The sequence below is a fragment of the Aquarana catesbeiana genome, linkage group LG06, assembly GCF_042186555.1.
Source record: "Aquarana catesbeiana isolate 2022-GZ linkage group LG06, ASM4218655v1, whole genome shotgun sequence".
NCBI lineage: Eukaryota > Metazoa > Chordata > Amphibia > Anura > Ranidae > Aquarana > Aquarana catesbeiana.
In genome coordinates, this window is record NC_133329.1 from 25,236,481 (window position 1) to 25,257,897 (window position 21,417).

The 21,417-nt window shown below is 41.7% G+C and overlaps 1 protein-coding gene across 1 annotated transcript in view; it reads right to left on the reverse strand.

Annotated features, from left to right (window-relative positions):
- LOC141147918 (uncharacterized) overlaps positions 1 to 20,518 on the reverse strand; it is a 496,131-nt gene extending 475,613 nt beyond the window's left edge. The window contains exons 1-3 of the mRNA XM_073635077.1: positions 20,462 to 20,518; positions 20,076 to 20,328; positions 16,167 to 16,364 (exon numbers count right to left, since the gene is read on the reverse strand). Of these exons, the coding sequence (XP_073491178.1) occupies positions 16,167 to 16,364; positions 20,076 to 20,328; positions 20,462 to 20,518 (508 nt within the window). The remainder of the gene's footprint in view (positions 1 to 16,166; positions 16,365 to 20,075; positions 20,329 to 20,461) is intronic.
- Positions 20,519 to 21,417: the final 899 nt, after the last annotated feature.

The window sequence follows — 21,417 nt, forward strand, 5'->3', positions numbered from 1 at the left end:
GAAAAACGTTTTCTATTTTTTTCGAATTCGAGTATGTTTTCGAATTCGATTCGAATATGTTTTCGAATATGTTTTCGAATATGTTTTCGAATTCGATTCGAATATGTTTTCGAATTCGATTCGAATATGTTTTCGAATTCGATTCGAATATGTTTTCGAATTCGTTCGTTTTTTTTTCGGATTCGTTTAAATTCTTTACTTTTGTAATTCGGAAATTCGGATGCATCCGAATTTCCGAATAATGAAAAATTCGTCCGAATTTCGATTCGGAACGAAACGAAATGCACATGCCTACTGACGAGCGGGACAACCTTGTGGACCATACCTCTACCTTTCAACCCTTTTTCTTCTTTCTCTTTCCTTTTCTCCACCTTACGATTAAAGCTCATTATCAGAATTTATTTGACCTATATACACTCTACTTGTAAACAATATGTATAGTAGGTATAAATCATTTAAATACCTACAAAAGTAACTAAGGAAATGATATATATCTTTAATTTAGGTTTACGTGAACCCAATGTTTAATATTTGAAATTTCATGATATTTACCTATATAAACCCTACTGTAAAACAATTAGCTTACTTTATAGATCCTTGTAAACTTACTTTATGTATCTTTATAACATTGTATACTCAATAAACTTCTTCTGACAAGGAAATCATATCCCCTCTCAAGCGTCTCTTCTCCAGAGAGAATAAGTTCAGAGCTCGCAACCTTTCCTCATAACTAAGATCCTCCAGACCCTTTATTAGCTTTGTTGCCCTTCTTTGTACTCGCTCCATTTCCAGTACATCCTTCCTGAGGACTGGTGCCCAGAATTGGACAGCATACTCTAGGTGCGGCCAGACCAGAGTCTTGTAGAGTGGGAGAATTATCGTTTTATCATCAGGGAACAACCTGGAGGGTGTCAAATAGGCCACCGACAGCTCTATTTTGGCTAATCCTGAACAAAATTCACTTGATGTATGGCCATCTTTAGTATCGTGGAGGAAATAGATTGTGGGATAGGATATTTTTAAAATTTCTGTGTTCCCTTTTCTGTGTTTAAAAAAAAAAAAATAATAAATTCACTACTTACCTCCCTCTTCATGCTCCAGCACTGCCCTCTGTGTCCTCCTCCGCTGCCACTCAGTTTTTCCTATTGAATGACACCCAGCATCCTTGTGGAACCATCACTCAGCCTGAGCTTATAGTGGATCACCTACCAATAATGCCAGGGAATAAGATAAAGGACCCCACTGATCATGCCACTGTCAGAAGACAGCTGAAATTAAAGGAGAAGTCCAGCATGAGCTTTTTAGGCTGGGCTTCTCCTCTGGGTCACAGGACTGCAATTTGTTTTACACTCCTGTGAGCACTCCTGTGAGAGTCCACTCTCCGCTGACGGCACACAGATCAGTCCAGGCAGAGCATCATTCCGACTTCCAAGTCTGGATCCGCCAGCTGCCTTAAATGATGGCAGTCTCAGCGAGCCCCTCCCTGCCCCTCCACAGCTCAGCGCTCCATTGAGCATGGAGAAGCAGAGAGGAGAGACGCTGACTGACAGTCTGCAGCTCTCTTTTCGGGGATCTGTGAAAACCGAGCCATTGGCGATGCAGAGGCGGTGGGGGACAGCTGCAGCATTGGTCTGATGCTCCATCCACCTAGGTAAGTATGAATCTTTAATGAAAAAAACCCCATACTTCTCTTTTAAGGTGTGTGTTTTTCAAGTCTGGTGGAAAGGGCTGCAGTAGGATGGTAGATTTAGGGGTGGATTTGAATGGGTTAACATTATCTCTTTTTAAACCACATCCGGACCGCCGTACGCCGATATACGTCCTACTTTTGACGGGGGATACCGGTATCCTCTTGTTCGGCCGGCGGTCCACTTCAAGATAAAAGTGGTCTCTGTGGCAGATTTGACGCAAAATCACTTTTATCGGCAGCGGGAGAGGGCCCCCCTCCAGCCGCACTCAGGTGCCCTCCACGGCTTACCGGAGCCGTCGGCAGTGGCGGAGGCGATTGTATGTTTCTCCTTCCTTGGCATGAAGATGAGTGAGGGGAAGATGGCCCCCACCCATCTACATGACATTGCAGGGTGGAAGCGACGTCAAAACATCACTTCCGCCCATAGCTCTTAAAGGGACATTTTTTTTAAATTATTTTTTTAAATGACAATTTTTTTTATTGCATTTTAGTGAAAATATGAGATTTGAGGTCTTTTTGACCCCAGATCTCATATTTAAGAGGTCCTGTCATGCTTTTTTTCCCCCGGCCAAAATTTTTTTAATAAATGGCGTGGGGTCCCCCTCAAAATCTATACCAGACCCTTCAGGTCTGGTATGGATTTTAAGGGGAACCCACGCACCAAAATTTTTTTAAAAAATGGCATGGGGTCCCCCCAAAAATCCATACCAGACCCTTATCCGAGCACACACCCTGGCAGGCCACAGGAAAAGAGGGGGGATGAGAGAGCGCCCCCCCTCCTGAACCGTACCAGGCCACATGCCCTTAACATTGGGAGGGTGGTTTGGGGTAGCCCCTCAAAGCACCTTGTCCCCATGTTGATGGGGACAAGGGCCTCATCCCCACAACCTTTGCCCGGTTGTGGGGGTCTGCAGGTGGGGGGCTTATTGGAAACTGGAAGCTCCCTTTAACAAGGAGACCCCCAGATTCCGCCCCCCCCTGTGTGAAATGGTAAGGGGGTACAAAAGTACCCCTACTATTTCACAAAAAAAGTGTCAAAAATGTTAAAAAATGACAAGAGACAGTTTTTGACAATTCCTTTATTTATATGCTTTTTCTTTCTTCTATCTTCTATCTCCTTTCTTCTATCTTCTATCTCGCTTCGGTTTCTTCCTCCATCTTCTTCTTCTTCTGGTTCTTCCTCTGGTGTTCTCGTCCGGCATCTTCCTCCGCGGCGTCTTCTTCCCTTCTTTTCCTCGGGCCGCTCCGCATTCATGATGGGAGGCTCCCACTGTGTGAAGCTTCTCGCCTTCTGACGCTTCTTAAATAACGGAGGGCGGGGCCACCCGGTGACCCCGCCCCCCTCTGACGCACGGGGACTTGATGGGGACTTCCCTGTGGCATTCCCCGTGACGTCAGAGGGGGGCAGGGGCATGTGGCCTGGTACGGTGCAGGAGGGGGGCCACTCTCTCTCGTCTCCCCCCTCTTTTCCTGCGGCCTGCCAGGTTGCGTGCTCGGATAAGGGTCTGGTATGGATTTTTGGGGGGACCCCACACCATTTTTTTTTAAATTTTGGCACGGGGTTCCCCTTTAAAATCCATACCAGACCCTTCGTCTGGTATAGATTTTTGAGGGGGACCCCACGCCATTTTTTTTTTTTAATTTGGCCGGGGTTCCCCTTAATATCCATATCAGACCTGAAGGGCCTGGTATGGAATTTAGGGGGACCCCCCACGCCACTTTTTAAAAAAATTTTGGTTCGGGGTTCCCCTGTGGGGGAATCCCATGCCGTTTTTATCAATGAACTTTTATGTGTATTGTCGGACCGGCAATTGATTAATAGCCGCGAGTAGTTTTAAATGACTTTTTTTCCTTTGAAATGTCATTTTGCTGTCAGACTGTTCTAAACAACGGAAACATGCGCCCCCTTACATGCATACTATAGACACCCCCCAGGTATGAAATTTAAAGGAATATTACACTTTTATTGTTTCACTTTAAGCATTATTAAAATCACTGCTCCCTATGAAAATACCATGCATATAAGCCTTTAAAATTAGCACTTTTGATTTCTCCCATAGACTTTTAAAGGCTTTAGAATTTGTCGCAAACACCCCAATTGTTCGCTGTTCGGCGAACTGGTGAACAGCTGATGTTCGAGTCGAACATGAGTTTGACTCGAACTCGAAGCTCATCCCTACTCACCAGTGCCCAGATCACATAGAGCAGCGATCTCCCTCTGTGTCACAGAGCTGGATTTGAATTGCCCAGGCCGGGCGGCCGCAGTAACAAGGTCCCACCTCCTATGATACAGGTCACACTTATTCAATTTCCCCGCATTGGATCAGTGTGCCGTCTATCACAGAAGAACAATTCTGGTTTGTGACACAGGGGAGATCGTGTGACAAGGAAATGAGGGGGAAGGGGAGGACTTTGACTGGGGCACGCCAGGGTGACACCCCCGCAATGTGCAGCACCCGAGGCGGACCGCCCCCTTTCGCTGCCATTATCAGCACCTTTTTTTCTTTCGACCGAATGCAAAAAACATAATTTTCGGATGATATGTTTCAGCAGCTGAAACGTTGGTGCACCTCTACTTTCTATATATAGACATTCAGGATAAATACCCAAAGAGGTGATCCAAAAAGCACAACTAGGTCATTTTTGTGTTGTATAGGGAAAATCAAAGAAAATAAGGGCTCCCTTTACCAGGAGGAACTTCAGTCACCTGACAAGGGCAAAAAAGGACCTCACCTATAAGGTGGAGGAGTGTAATGATCCTTTAATTCTCACCCCATTTGCAGTGACAGTGACCAGCCTTAAAAATAAACGCTTTTATATTAGGCAACAAACATCAAAGCCGGTGAGGATTCTCATCCCATAGTTCCATTCGGTTTAACCACTTCCATACCGTGCGAATTCCAGCACTCCTCTCCTACATGTAAAAATATATATATATATATATATATATATATATATATATATATATATATATATATATATATTTAGCAGACACCCTAGGGAATAAAATGGTGGTCATTGCGACTTTTTATGTCACACAGTATTTGCGCAGTAATTTTTTTGGGAAAAAAAACACTTTAATGAATAAAAAAAAAATTGAAGTTAGCCCAATTTTTTTTGTATAATATAACAGATGATGTTACGCAGAGTAAATATATACCTGACATGTCACGCTTTAAAATTGCAAACACTCGTAGAATGGTGCCAAACTTCGATACTTAAAAATCTCCATAGGCAACGCTTTAAATTTTTTTACAGGTTACATGTTTGGAGTTACAGGGGAGGTCTAGTGCTAGAATTATTGCTCTCACTCTAGCGTTCACGGAAATACCTCATGTGTGATTTGAACGTTGTTTACATATGTAGGCGCGATCTACGTATGTGTTTGCTTGTGAATGAGAGCTTGCGGGGACGGGGGATCTTTAATTTTTTTTTGTTTATTTTATTTAATTTTTTTTTTTTTTTTACACTTTTCTTTTAAAAAAAAATGTGATCACATTTATTCCTATTACAAGAAATGTAAACATCCCTTGTAAAAGGAATATGGCATGACAGGTCCTTTTTTTTTCTTATAGACCCCACATCTCTCCTCCAGGCTGGAAAGACTAAGATCAAAAAAAAAAAGAAATGAAGGCTCTCAGGCTTTCCTGTTGTATCCCCAGCTTTGTTTACTTCCACCGGCCCGGATGTGACGTCATAACATCGCTCTGGGGTCTCCGAGACTCATAGAGATTGCTGGGGACCATCTGTCCCTCGGTTTTCTCTATGGCTTCCTTCTGGCGCTGGCGGATTCCTTTTCCGGCTCGCCGATTGTCCAGGCGACAGGGGATGTCCCACCTTCCCGCCGCTGGCAAGAACAATCAAGCAGCTGAATAGCCACTATGATTGTTCCGATGGTGTAGGCATCATTCAGATATAACCACTGAAAGTCGAGGACATCATATGATGGCCTGCCGTATGAAAGTGCTTAACCAGTTGCCAACCGGCCCATAGCCAAATGATGGCTGCAGGGTGGTTGGATAACTCTGGGATCACCTCATATGATGTGATTCCAGAAAAATGCTCCCGCACGCTCCCTGGGGTACGCACACAGGAACATCCATCACCGCCGGGTCCAGAGGACCCGGCGCATCACGGATCACGGTAAACGTCCGCTGATCACGGCTGTTTACCATGTAATCGCTCCATCAAATGACGGAGCGATCACATGTAAACAAACCGGCGTCATGTCATGACGCCGGTTCCTCCCTCCCCTCTCTGTACCGATCAGTACAGAGGGGGAGATATCGGATGGGAGCCGCACTGTGGGCTGGATGTGTAGTGCCCACAGCGCTGCTCAGTGACATATGCAGTCACATCCATCCATCCATCCCTCCCTCCATGCTCAGCCATCCCCCCATGCTCACCAATACCCAGCACTACTCTGCAATTCCCTGTGCAATACTCTGCAATTCCCTGTGCAATACTCTGCAATACCCTGCAATGCTCTGCAATGCCCCGCAATGCTCTGCAATGCCCCACAATACTCTGCAATGCTCTGCAATGCCCCGCAATACTCTGCAATGCCCCGCAATACTCTGCAATGCCCTGCAATGCCCTGCAATATCCTGCAATACTCTGCAATACTTTGCAATACTCTGCAATGCCCTGCAATATCCTGCAATACTCTGCAATGCCCCACAATACTCTGCAATGCTCCGCAATAGTCTGCAATGCTCCGCAATACCCCGCAATACTCTGCAATACCCCGCAATACTCTGCAATACCCCGCAATACTCTGCAATACCCCGCAATACTCTGCAATGCCCCGCAATACTCTGCAATGCCCCGCAATACTCTGCAATGCCCCGCAATACTCTGCAATGCCCCGCAATACTCTGCAATGCCCCGCAATACTCTGCAATGCCCTGCAATACTCTGCAATGCCCTGTAATACTCTGCAATACCCAGTCATAACCAGCCATACTCTGCAATACTCGGTGATACCCAGCCATACTTTGCCATGCTCAGCCATACCCAGCCATACTCGGCTATACTCAGCCATGCTCAGCCATACTAGGCTGTACTCGGCCTCTGTATGTGGCCAGGCTGTGGAAGTCTCACACATGTGGTATCGCCACAGGAGAATCTATTTTGGTGTGTCATTTTTTGTATGTACATGCTATGTGTTAGAAATATTGTATAAATGGACAACTTTGTGTTAAAAAAAATGTGCTTTAACCACTTCCCGCCCGCCGGCCATCATACGACGTCCTTGACTTTGTGCGGGGATATCTGAATGACGGGTGCAGCTACAGGCATCATTCAGATATCAGCTTTTTCAGCCGGCGATTCCCTACACCATGAGAATGATCATAGCGGCTGTTCCACTGCTTGATCGTTCTTATGGGAGGCGAGAGGGGACGTCCACCCCTCCCGCCGCCCTCAGGTGCTTCTACCGACTCACCGCTACGATCGAAGCCAGGATCTTTTTTTTTTTTTTTTTTTTTATTTCAGGCTTCCCAGCCTAGAGGTGAGATGTGGGGTCTTATTGACCCCATATCTCACTGTAAAGAGGACCTGTCATGCCATATTCTTATTACAAGGGATTTTACATTCCTTGTAATAGGAATAAAAGTGATCAAAAAAATTGTCCCCGTGTGCTCGCATGCCGAAGCGAACGCATACGTAAGTTGCGCCCACATATGAAAATGGTGTTCAAACCACACATGTGAGGTATCGCTGTGATCGGTAGAGCGAGAGCAATAATTTTGGCCCTAGACCTCCTCTGTAACTCACAACATGTAACCAGTAAAAATTTGAGACGCTTTAAAAATTTTTACTGGTGATTTTTAAGTAGCGAAGTTTGGCGCCATTCCACGAGCGTGTGCAATTTTGAAGGGTGACATGTTGGGTATCTATTAACTCGGCATAACTTCATCTTTCACATTATGCAAAAACATTGGGCTAACTTTACTGTTTTGGTATTTTTTTAAGCACAAAACTGTTTTTTTTTTTTTTAAAACGCGTCCGAAAAATTGCTGCGCAAATACCGTGCGAGATAAAAAGTTGCAACGACCGCCATTGTATTCTCTAGGGTCTTTGCTAAAAAAATATATATATAATTTTTAGGGGTTCTATGTAATTTTCTAGCAAATAAATTATTATTTTTACATGTAGGAGAGAAATACAATAATTGGCCTGGGCACTCCAGAACGCCTGAAGGTGCTCCCTGCATGTTGGGTCTCTGTATGTGGCCATGCTGTGTAAAAGTCTCACACATGTGGTATCACCATACTCGGGAGTAATAGCAGAATGTGTTTTTGGGTGTAATTTGTGGTATGCATATGCTGTGTGTGAGAAATAACCTGCTAATATGACAATTTTGTGAAAAAAAAAGAAAAAAAAAATCTTGATTTTGCAAAGAATTGTGGGAAAAAATGACAACTTCAAAATACTCATCATGCATCTTTCTAAATACCTTGGAATGTCTTCTTTCCAAAAGGGGGTCATTTGGGGGGTATTTGTACTTTTCTGGCATGTTAGGGTCTCAAGAAATGAGATAGGCCATCAGTAATTCAGGTGTGATCAATTTTCAGATATTGGCACCATAGCTTGTGGACTCTATAACTTTCACAAAGACCAAATAATATGCACAGATTTGGGTTATTTTTACCAAAGATATGTAGCGGTATAAATTTTGGCCAAAATATATGAAGAAAAAATTACTAATTTGCTAAATTTTATAACAGAAACGAAGAGATATGCATTTCTTTACAGAATTTTCGGTCTTTTTTCTTTTATAGGGCAAAAAATAAAGAACCCAGCGGTGAATAAATACCACCAAAATAAAGCTCTATTTGTGTGAAAAAAAGGACAAAAATGTCATTTGGGTACAGTGTTACATGACTGAGTAATTGTCATTCAAAGTGTGAGAGCACTGAAAGCTGAAAATTGGTCTGGTTATTAAGGGGGTTTAAGTGCCCAGTGGTCAAGTGGTTAATTCACAAGGCTTTAACACAAGCATACGGATCTATATTTTCAGCCATGTGACTGTAATTTTCAAATCTCATTGGACTCCACTAAAAATAATCATCACTTTTTAAACAAAAAATAAACATCCTTATCCTGATTTATAATTTTTTTTAATTGAGGCTTATATGTCCAAATGTCTGTGGACACCTGACTGTCAAAGCGATATAAGCTTGTTGGACATCCCATTCCACAACCATTAACTTGAAAAGATTTTCTGTGATTTTATGTAAAGACTGTGGGGGTTATTTACAAAAGGCAAATCCACTTTGCACTACAAGTGCACTTGGAAGTGTAGTCGCTGTAAATCTGAGGGGAGATCTGAAATGAGGGGAAGCTCTGCTGATTTTATCATCCAATCATGTGCAAGCTAAAATGCTGTTTTTTATTTTCCTTGCATGCCCCCCTCGGATTTACAGCAACTGCACTTCCAAGTGCACTTGTAGTGCAAAGTGGATTTGCCTTTCGTAAATAACCCACTATGTGTTGTAAACTGGACATAAATATAGAAATATGAGTTTATGATGTGTGTCTACATGTATATAATACTTAGCTAAAAAGCCCAATGGTGGTAGTGTATGTTCCAAAACTTTGGCCATTAATATAGAGTTCCCCCATCCCCTGTCACCATTAATCACTTGCCGACCGCCGCACATGCCGATATACGTCGGCACAATGGCAGCGGTGGGCAAATGGACATACCTGTATGCCCCCTTTAAGAGCCGGGGCTAGCAGGCGTGCGCCCGCCGCATACAGCATGACCATGCCCGCCAATTCGGCGGACTCTATGTCCACCGGTCTCCCGGCGATCATGTCACAGAGCCTCAGAATGGGGAAGTGCCTATGTAAACAAGGCATTTCCCCATTCTGCCTTGGGTCATGACAGCGATCACTGCTCCCAATGACAAGGACATTCCCCGTTCTGAGGCTCCGTGACTTGTTCGCGGGGAGACCGGCAGACATTGAGTCCACTGATCCCGCGGGCACGGTCACACTGTACGCGGCGGGCGCACGCCTGCTAGCCCCGGCTCTTAAAGGGGGCATACAGGTACGCCCATTTGCCCACCGCTGCCATTGTGCCAACGCATATCGACGTGCGGCGGTCGGCAAGTGGTTAATGGTGACTGGGGATTCTATATTAATGGCCAAAGTTTTGGAACATACAGTTTTGGAACCAATGGGCAACTTCACAAATGTGATGCTTAGATACTTCTAGAAACATATACTGTATGTGTAGCTTTTTTCAAGAACTTTCTCATGCGGTATCTTTATTCACATATCTTATGTGATATTTCTTAATAGGATCAAACATTTAAAGGTTTCATAAATAAAATAAATAAAGATAGACATACTATGGAAATGAAAAGAAAAAACTGCGCTTGGAATAAGTATAAAAGCTACGGTTATAAGTGAGGCACACCAAAACAAAATTAAAAAGCAAAGAAACCGTGCTATAAAGTGATATAAACAATAAGGAGAATATGAAGTCCCTTGTACAATCTGTGTAGTCCCATATAGACGTCCAAGACAAAGGAAGGTAAGTCTATCGTAGGTGAATGGCGTGAAATTCATCCAAATTAGATAAGTGATGAAAAAACATTAAGCTGGAACACACCAAGATATTGCGCTTACCAGAAGTAAGCCAAATAGGGGCAAGTGGCTTAAACCCAGCCTGGGCCTTTGGATGGATGATCCAGGTGAGGCAGGATAAACGCACTTGTCCCGTGTATCCAGTCCACAGAGATTTATCCAAAAATATATGACAAAAACATAGCGTAATACTGATAATTGTAAAGCACTCCAAAAACAAATAATAAGTGCAACACTCAACATAAATCTAAATCATGTGTGATCATATAACATCCAGTGTCAGTGCAACATCTAGGATAGTAAATGAGTGTCATGCAATCATGGAAAGATGTATATTGTAGTGAGTAAGTGGAGAAACATGAACGATACCCAGAATCTGCTTACCAGATTAGGTAGAAAGTGAGCATGTATCAATCACCCAGATATAGACATAAAAAAGATCCCTCTAGGTGCAGCAAACCACATGCACAAACCGCTTACCAGATGGCAAACCGTTGTGAGCAAACTCCACACAGCCAAATACTGATAACCATATATAGAAACACAGGGTATAAACTGCAGCGAACCTTGGGGAAATCCTGCTTACCAGACATCCAGACAAGGTGGGCAGATGTGATAGAGCACAAACGGACTCCTAACAGGAATGGCGTGGACACATCCTGGCCAATCGGATCCGAGCTCAGCAATGCATAAATGGTAAAAAGCAGCCAATAGTGTGATACTGTATAAATCTTGTTTTATTAAAATAGAGTTACACTTAGATGAAGATTAAAAACGAAGGAATAAAAACGGAGCCGGCCGAGACTCAAAAACACTCCCGTCCTCAACAGGGCAACGTGGTGATGTCAGCACATCCCTCCCAGACGCGTTTCGTCACACGCTGACGTTTTCAATGATTGATACATGCTCGCTTTCTACCTAATCTGGTAAGCAGATTCTGGGTATCGTTCATGTTTCTCCACTTACTCACTACAATATACATCTTTGCATGATTGCATGACACTCATTTACTATCCTAGTTGTTGCACTGACACTGGATGTTATATGATCACACATGATTTAGATTTATGTTGAGTGTTGCACTTATTATTTGTTTTTGGAGTGCTTTACAATTATCAGTATTACGCTATGTTTTTGTCATATATTTTTGGATAAATCTCTGTGGACTGGATACACGGGACAAGTGCGTTTATCCTGCCTCACCTGGATCGTCCATCCAAAGGCCCAGGCTGGGTTTAAGCCACTTGCCCCTATTTGGCTTACTTCTGGTAAGCGCAATATCTTGGTGTGTTCCAGCTTAATTTTTTTTCATCACTTATCTAGTTTGGATGAATTTCACACCATTCACCTACGATAGACTTACCTTCTTTTGTCTTGGACGTCTATATGGGACTACACAGATTGTACAAGGGACTTCATATTCTCCTTATTGTTTATATCACTTTATAGCGCGGTTTCTTTGCTTTTTAATACTATGGAAATGGGCACGACAGGTCGTTATTTTAACCCCTTCCCGCCGACCGAACGCATATATGCGTACTCGGCTTTCCGGGGTTATACCGGGATGATGCCCGCAGCTGCAGGCATCATCCCGGTACCGTTGTTTTCAGCGGGCGATCGGCTACCCGAGTATAACAACCGATGCGGCTAAAAGCCGCTCGGTTGTTATAACGGAGGAGCGGGAGGGGACATCCCCCCCTCCCGCCGCCTCCCGCCGCTGTTACCGGGCCTCCCGTGCGATCGGGAGGCCCGGTGTCCGTTCCGCTGCCTTCGGCGGCTGGGGGCGGACTGGAACGAAGCTGCGAGCGGCTTCGTTCCAGCCTTCTTGCTGTAAACGCGGAAGCAACGTCATGACGTCACTTCCCGTTTACTCGGCTGCCAATGGCGCCGAATTTAAAAAAGTACACAGTATTCAGAATCGCCGTTTTCAGCGATCTGAATACTTTGAAGTGTAAAGGAGGGATGGGGGGTCTTTTAGACCCCCCATCCCTCCATAAAGAGTACCTGTCACCACCTATTACTGTCACAAGGGATGTTTACATTGCTTGTGACAGCAATAAAAGTAAAAAAAAAAAAAAAAAAAAAAATTTAAACACAATTTCTAAAGTACAAAAATAAATAAAATAAAAAAAAAAAAAAAAAAATTTTAAAGTGCCCCTGTCTCCGCGAGCTCGCGCAGCGAAGAAAACGCATACGGAAGTCGCGCCCGCATATGTAAACTGTGTTCAAACCACACATGTGAGGTATCGCTGCGATCGTCATAGTGAGAGCAATAATTCTAGCCCTAGACCTCCTCTGTAGCTCAAACCTGGTAACCGTAAAAAATTTTTAAAGCGTCGCCTATGGAAATTCAAAGGTACCGTAGTTCGTCGCCATTCCACGAGTGCGTGCAATTATAAAGGGTGACATGTTTGGTATCTATTTACTCAGTGTAACATCATCTTTCACATTATACAAAAAAATTGGGGTAACTTTACTGTTTGGATTTTTTAAAATTCATGAAAGTGTCACTTTTCCAAAAATTTGCGTTTAAAACACCGCTGCACAAATACCGTGTGATAAAAAATATTGCAACAATCGTCATTTTATTCTCTAGATTCTCTGCTAAAAAAATATATATAATGTTTGGGGGTTCTAAGTAATTTTCTAGCAAAAAATACAGATTTTAACTTGTAAACACCAAATTTCAAAAATAGGCTTAGTCATGAAAGGGATAACTGCACAGAGCCAGTAACAGCTAAGAAACACGCATCTATAATCTTACATATTTGGCTTTATCTCTCAGCCTGATGAATATGTCCTCATTATAAGTGCATTAATATGTGTAGAAGCAATGTTCTCTCTGCAAATGTTCCACACATACTCTGCTAAAGCTGGTCATAGATGGATAAAATTTAGCCGGTTCAGCAGGGACAGGCCAAATTTTAAATCCATGTGTTCCTGTCTCATAGAGCAGCCGCTGATCAGTGTATTTTGATCAATGTCTTAAATGTAGATACTGTATGTCAGCCCTCAAAATTTCCACTCGCCTGCTCGCATTTTGCGAGTGGATTTTGAGGGCTGGCGAGTGTGGGCTGCCTGGGAGCGGGGGGGGGGGGGGGCGAGCACTGCCGTCAGCCTAGGTTTTATGGGAGCAATCATAGGGGAAGAGAGAGGAGAGCCGCCACCGCTTGGTTGATCAGAGCGCAGGGAACATAACAGCTTTTATTTCAACAGCTGTGTGTTCCTGGAAGCGCAACGTCATATACAGCCCCTCCCCCTTGTCCGGGCACTTTGATAGACAGATCACCCGTCCAATCCTGAAGATTTGGCTGCTCAATGACAGGCCATTTTTTGTGATAAGGCACTGCGTCACTTTACCTGACCATTGCGCGGTCGTGTGACGTTGTATCCAAACAAAATTGATGTCCTTTTACCCACAAATAGAGCTTTCTTTTGGTGGCATTTGATCACCTCTGCAGTTTTTATTTTTTGTGCTATAAACAAAAGAAGAGCGACAAGTTTAAAAAAAACACAATGGGGGTTATTTACGAAAGGCAAATCCACTTTGCACTACAAGCGCTTGTAGTGCAAAGTGGATTTGCCTTTCGTAAATAACCCCCACTATCTTTTACTTTTGCTATAATAAATATCCCAATTTAAAAAAAAACCAAAAACAATTTTTTTCCCTTAGTTTAGGCCGATATGTATTCTTCTACATATTTCTGGTAAAAACAAAAAAAATAAATAAAACATCGCAAAAAGCGTATATTGATTGGCTTGCGCAAAAGTTATAGCGTCTACAAAATAGGGATATGTTTATGGCATTTTTATTATTTGTTTATTTTTTACTAGTAATGGCAGCGATCTGCGATTTTATGTCTGGACTGCGATATTGTGGCCATTATACAGCGATCAGTGCTATAAAAATGCACCGATTACTGTATAAATGTCACTGGCAGTGAAGGGGTTAACACTAGGGGGAAATCAAGGGGTTAACTGTGTTCCCTAGGTATGTTCTAACTGTGGGGGGGATGGGGCTGACCAGGGGAGGAGACTGATCGGTGTTCATACTTTGTATGAACACACAATCTGCCTCTTCTCCCCTGAGAGAACCGGAATCTGTGTGTTTACATGCGCCCGCCGGGCACTCGCATTGGCTCCGGGAACACACTTCGGGTGCGCGCCTCCTACAGCGTCTTAAAGGGCCGATGTACAGCTATGGCGGCTCACCCAGGGGGAGCCATTCTACCGCAGTGTAACTGCGGCGACCGGTCGGGAACCGCTTAAAGGATCAGGATATTTTTTGGTTTTCCCCAGAAGATGACATGACTGTATTTGAATAAATGTAGATTATTGTACACACTGTAAATAAATAAGACACCCACTGAAAATAAGCCCTAGTGTGTTTTTTGTAGCCAAATTTAATATAAGACCCGGTCTTATTTTTGGGGGAAACACAATGCCTGCATTATAGGTACCATTCAGATAAATAAAATATGAATATAGAACTTTTAATAATAAAACAAACGTATTTCCCTTTCTTGCAGCGCTCATGGCAGCTAGTGTGTTGCCTGGTGTCTGCTACCCATGTAACATATTATAAATATCTGTGCTCTCTTCCAATACATCACATTTGTTTTTTATTATCATTTTATTTTCTGAAGACATGGACTTCTACACTCACCAACACATCTGCACTCTATGTCTCTGTACTGACACCTCTCTGCACTCACAGGTTTGCTAGTGAACAAGATACTAGAAATTTTACCTAAAATAAGAAACTGAATAAACATCAATCCAAAGATCTATGAAGGGTCTGAGACGGATGCTGGTTGCTGACAAGGTAATTTGCTGTGTATGTTTAGTGCAGAGTGTATGTTTGTAGATAGATGCTACCCTGAATGATTAGTAAAGGAAATGTGATTCGCTTTGTATACCTAGTATAGAGCTGTGCTAAAATTGTGTTTGCAGAGGAACACTATTGGATATGACAGATGTATATACTTTTATGTTTAAGGTGGTTGGCTGATATCCAGGGAAGCACTGCTGCCTCTGCTGAGACACACTCGCTCTGCTGTGATGCCTTCCCTTTTTATATTAGTGGACAGGTAACTGCTTATTATTATGTGGCTTATTGGTAGTGCATACATTAATTTAATAGATTTGATTATTGGATAATTAAAGTTACATTCTCATAGGTTGTTACCATAAATTGTCTCCATTGTGATTGGTGGATCTCCAGTCAGGATACTCTCCCTTTTTTTGGCCCATGAAGGCGAGCTTTCTATATATTGTCTGCATACATTCAACATGATAAACAGCCTATACTATTCTATATTTAGCAACATACCAATTGATCCGTGTATGTTACCCTACCAATATCCTATTTTACTCTGGCATAATGGTCTCAGACTACATCTCGGTCTTGGTGCGTAAATTCACACGGATTGTGAGTAAAATGCTATAAATGCAATACTATACTATGTACATATTACAGGATGCTTACTGTGTCTTTTCCTTGGCCAGGCCTTTTATTTGTTATTTGCAGAAAAGATTCTGATGAAGCTCTGAGCAAAACGCGCCAACCTCTTATATCACGCCTGCAAAAGTATACTGACTGTGTTTTACTATTGAGTTTTTTTGGCTGGTATAGTTATATGGCCAATGGCACCGAATACTGTAAACTCTGTTTTTATGTATTATTCTTTTATAAATGTTTGTAGTAAAATATAACTTTTTATACATATACATTGAGTAATCGTTCCTTTCTGGTGCCAGTAAAGTCCCATCTGGATATTTTTTTTTCTTTTTGCATCAATCCAAAGAGTGGAAAATAACAGCCATTAATTGAAATCAGATCAAATCATATAGGATTAAAAAGTTGAATTATTACCTTCAGCAACTTTGGCTTTATTGATAGTCATGAGAGATGAGAAAAAGTTCTTATACTTTGATTGTTTTTCCTGAGGACTAAATAAAAAGAGATTGTGGTACAAATCTTCTATGTCAGGATGACTTTCCAATATGCGGATCTTCTCCTGATCATTGCTGTCCTCCACATCATCCATCACTATGATCACATTATCCTTCCCTGTAGACACACAAAGTATTCATAATAAGAGTTACATTCTTCCTTCTCCGTGTACAGATCATTGTCATCATCTACATGGGTGTTTGGCCAACTCTTCTGAACTCTTCTCTTTTGCTCCTGGCAGAAGAAAAGCAGCTTAAAAGAAGTGCCATAAAGCCGCACTTTTGCAAATGCAATTAGGCACATCAAGCATTTGGGCGTTCTTTCATTCTAGGCCTGGAATTCTGGAAACCTCAACATCGCCCCATCCTCACACGTCTTAATCGCAGCCAGACTTTCCATAGCAAAAAGCTGGAAGAGCACCTTGATACCTTTCCCACAACGTATTCAAAATACTCTCAACCCTAACCTCCAGATGGAATTTATGTTCGCCAAAGCAAACCTTGCTCTACCAAAATTCCAAAAAAAATGGGCCCCATGGCTAACATACTCCAACCTGGATCTCACCTCCTTACCTCAATACTAACGTCTACCACAATAACTCTGATAATGTCACCCTTATAATAGTCAGTATTGGAACTACAAACCAACACATTACGATGCACCCCTTATCTGCACCCCCCTCTCCATAGATTGGTCTCCTGGACGGCATATGATAATAGGCCATCGGTCTTGTTATATTTTACTCGTACACACCCTTTGGTTACTGTTTATTAACCTTGCATAGTACTGACAATGCTTTCTGAAATGTTTACTTGTTTAACATTGCATCTTTTTATTAATAAAAACTCAAGTGAAAAAAAAAACAAAAAAAACAGTTAGGCACACAGTTAACCCTGTGATCGCCCCTGATGTTTAACTCCACAACCTGTCGGTGTCATTAGTACAGTGACAGTGCATATTATTTAGCACTGATCACTGTATTGGTATCACTGGTCCTCACAAAGTGTCAAATGTGTCATTTAGTGTCAGATTGTCTGACACAATGTCACAGTCCCGCTATAAGTCGCTGATCTCTGCCATTATTAGTAAAAAATAAAAAATAAATAAAAGTTCCAGTATATATCCCATAGTTTGTAAATGATATAACTTTTGTACAAACCAATCAATATACGCTTACTGGGATTTTTTTTTTTACCAAAAATATGTAGCAGAATACATATTGGCCTAAATTTATGAAGAAATTTTATTTTTTATTTTTTGTATTGGATATGTTTTATAGCAGAAAGTAAAAAAATATTGTCTTTTCTTCAAAATTGTTGGCCTTTTGTTTATAGTGCAAGTAACAGAGTAGTGATAAAATAAAAAAATATATATAATACATTTTATTTTTGTACCCTGTTGCTTGACCAGTCAGTTAAAGTAATGCAGTGCCTTATTGCAAAAAAATGGCCTGGTCATGAAAGGGGGTAAATCTTTCCAGAGGTCAAGTGGTTAAAACCCACGGTGCCCAGATATATTTTTTGCAGACATGTCCAGCATCCGCTCCTGATGAGTGGAACAAATCCACGAAACGCGTTGAGATTTATAGGATGGAGTCCCAATTTTTATGTAGGGTCTCAATGACCTCATAGAGCTTTGACTCTAATATACAATTCATTCTCACCATGGTATAGGTTTATTATTTTATTTCATCATCTTAATGACACGCTATATTACGTCTTACCTTACAGTTAACTGCAATGTGCATATATTTTTTAGATTTAGGTAACTACTTTTTATGATGTGTCTTACATATAAGAAATGACTGCTGTTCATGTATGTATCCTATGCAATGTTTTTTCATTGTTCATGCCAATAAATATGTCAATACTTTGTTACTGAGTTATTACTTGCCTCATTTAAAGTCCCAACCTCTTCCAATGTATCTCAACTTAATAGGGATGGAGGCGCACATACACTTTATACCCCCCTTCTTTTAACTGATTAAAACCCAACTTTATTGATTATTATATTTGTTTCAAAGAAACCTTGCCCGGCAAGAAAAAAAGAAAAAAAAAACACACAGCTCTGGCTGCAATACGAACCTTCAGTCTGGAGCTGTCCCCTGCTGTACCTCTTCTTCACGTCAATATGCTACCTGTCCTCCTGCTTTGAATAATGCCCAGCACAATGGTGGACTATAGACTTGTGCACAGTGGAAAATTTTGTTTAGTTTCGGTTTGTTGTCATTCGTAAAATACATAATTTTGTTTTGTTATATTCGTTATGTTACGTTAATTCGTTTTCGGGTAATTCATTATTTCTGTACAGTGTCAATATTCGTTATACTGAATCTCAAATCATGTTGAATTAATTTGTTATATCCGCTATAATTTATTTCGTATTAGTTGAAATTCGATATTTATGTACGTATTTATATTCGTGATAATGATTCAAAGTCGTTTGTTTATTGAATCTATTAACACACACAATGACAATATCTCTTCTCCTCTGCTCAAATACAATACAATACCCTTCTCACTCAGTTCTCAGGAATGCACTTTGCCAGTAATCCAACCTCCAGCACAAAATTAATCAGCTGATTGGACTGTATTGCTGCGTACAGACAATCGGAACAATCAAACTGTGGATTTATTTCCGACGGATGTTGGCTGAAACTTGTCTTGCATACACACGGTCGCACAAATGTTGTCGGAAATTCCAAACGCCAAGAATGCGGTGATGTACAACACGTACGACAGGACTAGGAAAAGAAAGTTCAATAGCCAGTGAGGCTCTTCTGCTTGATTCAGAGCATGCATGGAATTTTGTGCATCGGAATTGTGTACACAGGATCGGAATTTACGACAACGGATTTTGTTGTCAGAAAATTTGAGAACCAGCCCTCAAATTTTGTTGGTCAGAAATTCCGACAAAAAATGTCCGATGGAGCCTACACACGGTCTGAATTTCCGACAACAATCTCACATCGAACATTTGTTGTCAGAAATTTAGGTTGTGTGTACGCGGCATAAGATTTACTTTGAGTTGTCCTTTTGTTTCATTAGATTTTTAATGAACTACCGAATCATGTCGAATTCATTCATTATATCCGCTATAATTCCTTTCATATTATTTGAAATTCTATATTTATGTATGTATATATATTCGTGATAATGATTCGTAGTTTGGAAAGTCGTTGAATCTATTAACACACACAATGACAATATCTCTTCTCCTCTGCTCAAATACAATACAACACCCTTCTCACTCAGTTCTCAGGAATGCACTTTGCCAGTAATCCAACCTCCAGCACAAAATACGGTAATCAGCTGATTGGACTGTAAGATTTACTTTGAGTTGACCTTTTGTTTCATTAGATCTTTAACAAATTATTGAATCATGTCAAATTCATTCGTTATATCCGCTATAATTTCTTTTGTATTAGTTGAAATTCGTTATTTTTTTATTCCGACATTCGGATGCATCCGAATGTCCGAAAGATGCAAAATTCAGCCAAATTTCGATTCATTACGAAACGGCTTGCACATGTCTAGTGGACTATGACTGCATGGCCAATTGATTGGGAGGGAGTGTAACAGGGTGACATCACAGGGGGATTATGAAGCAAATCCTCACAATTGGTGCTCCTGTGATGTCACCCTGATACAGAACGAGCCTGAACAAGCATCGCCATGGCAAGATCACCAGGGACTATTTTAATGAAAGCTGCAGACTTCAAAATATTGAAAACATTTGAAATGACATTAATATGTTAAAATTGTATTCAATTTTTATGGATTGGGTGTACATGCATTTAATAGATATGGATATTATAATATTTCTTACCAAGACGACTTCTGTAGTGTTGTATGAGTTGAACTTCTGTGGCATCTATCGCACTGATTTGTCCTTCCTTCTTGGTGAAGTACAGGATACCGAAGGAGCACTCCTCAGTGTTGATTGGGTCATTACTGATAACAAAAGGTTTGACATCCGATACACAATCCTTGAAATGATCTGATTGCAACAGTTTTGTTATCCAGGACCAGGAATAATCACTATTTGTTGATCTGGAGAAGATCCCATGTTTGTTCTTAAGCTAAAGTGAAAAAAATAAATGAACATAGAAATATTCCCATGCATGCAAAACTATTGGTATCTAAGAAAGCAGGGAGAATGTGCTTTGCCGATTGGAGAGCTCTAGCTATTACTGAGCTGGGGGTATGTCAGACCTCTGCGGAGAGACCCCTGCTTCCACACAGGAAATCAAAGATCCTTCTCTGTAGCATGCTGCAAAGAACAGGCTTTTCTACTTCAGGCTGTGGGTACTTTCTAAAGAAAACTGTGAGTCTCTTTACACTTTCTGTATTGTTGCACCTGAGATGTATTTATCTGATTTAAAGCGGCCCCTTTCACACTACCACCACTTCAAACTTGCACAATTTTTCCACGATTTCAGGGAGACTTGAGATCTATGGACCTCAACTTGCATCAAAGTCGGACCAAAGTAGCGCAGGGACTACTTTGAAGTCGGTGTGACTTGAAGTCACACAGATATAAATGGAACTCATTAGAAATCATGGGGGGTACGACTTGTCAAGCGACTTTGAGGTCCCAAGTTGCAGGACTAGTCGCACAAGTGTGAAAGGGGCCTAAAGCCAGCTTGATCATTTTTACCGACAGGTAAGACTAGAATAAGGCTTACCTGTGGGTAAAATGAATATCTCCTAAACGTGCACTGTTTATGAGATATTCACCCTGGATGCAGCCAGTTACGTCACCGGCGCATGCGCTCTGAAGCTTCGGAACCAGGGCTTTTTTTTGGGGGAACTTGGTGGAACTCTGGCTCAGACCCCTTGGTGTCTGCTCACCACAATCACTTGTAAACACAGAAGTCCGGTTTCTGTGTTTACAAGTGACAGCTCTGCACTCTGTATGTAATGCAATCCTGGTATTTAAAGCCCCTTTAAGACTCTCCTACTGTTCGTGAAATTTGACTGACCACACTCACTATTTGATGCGATTTGGAGGGTGTGTGTGTGTGTGTGTGTGTGTGGGGAGGAGGGGTTTTGAGGGGTCGTAGTTGAGTTCCAGCACCTATTGTTTGAGAAAAAAAGCCCTGTCCGGAACACCTTGCTGGAACTTCAGAGCTTTGTTCCGGAACCGAGGTCTCCCATGTACATGTCGG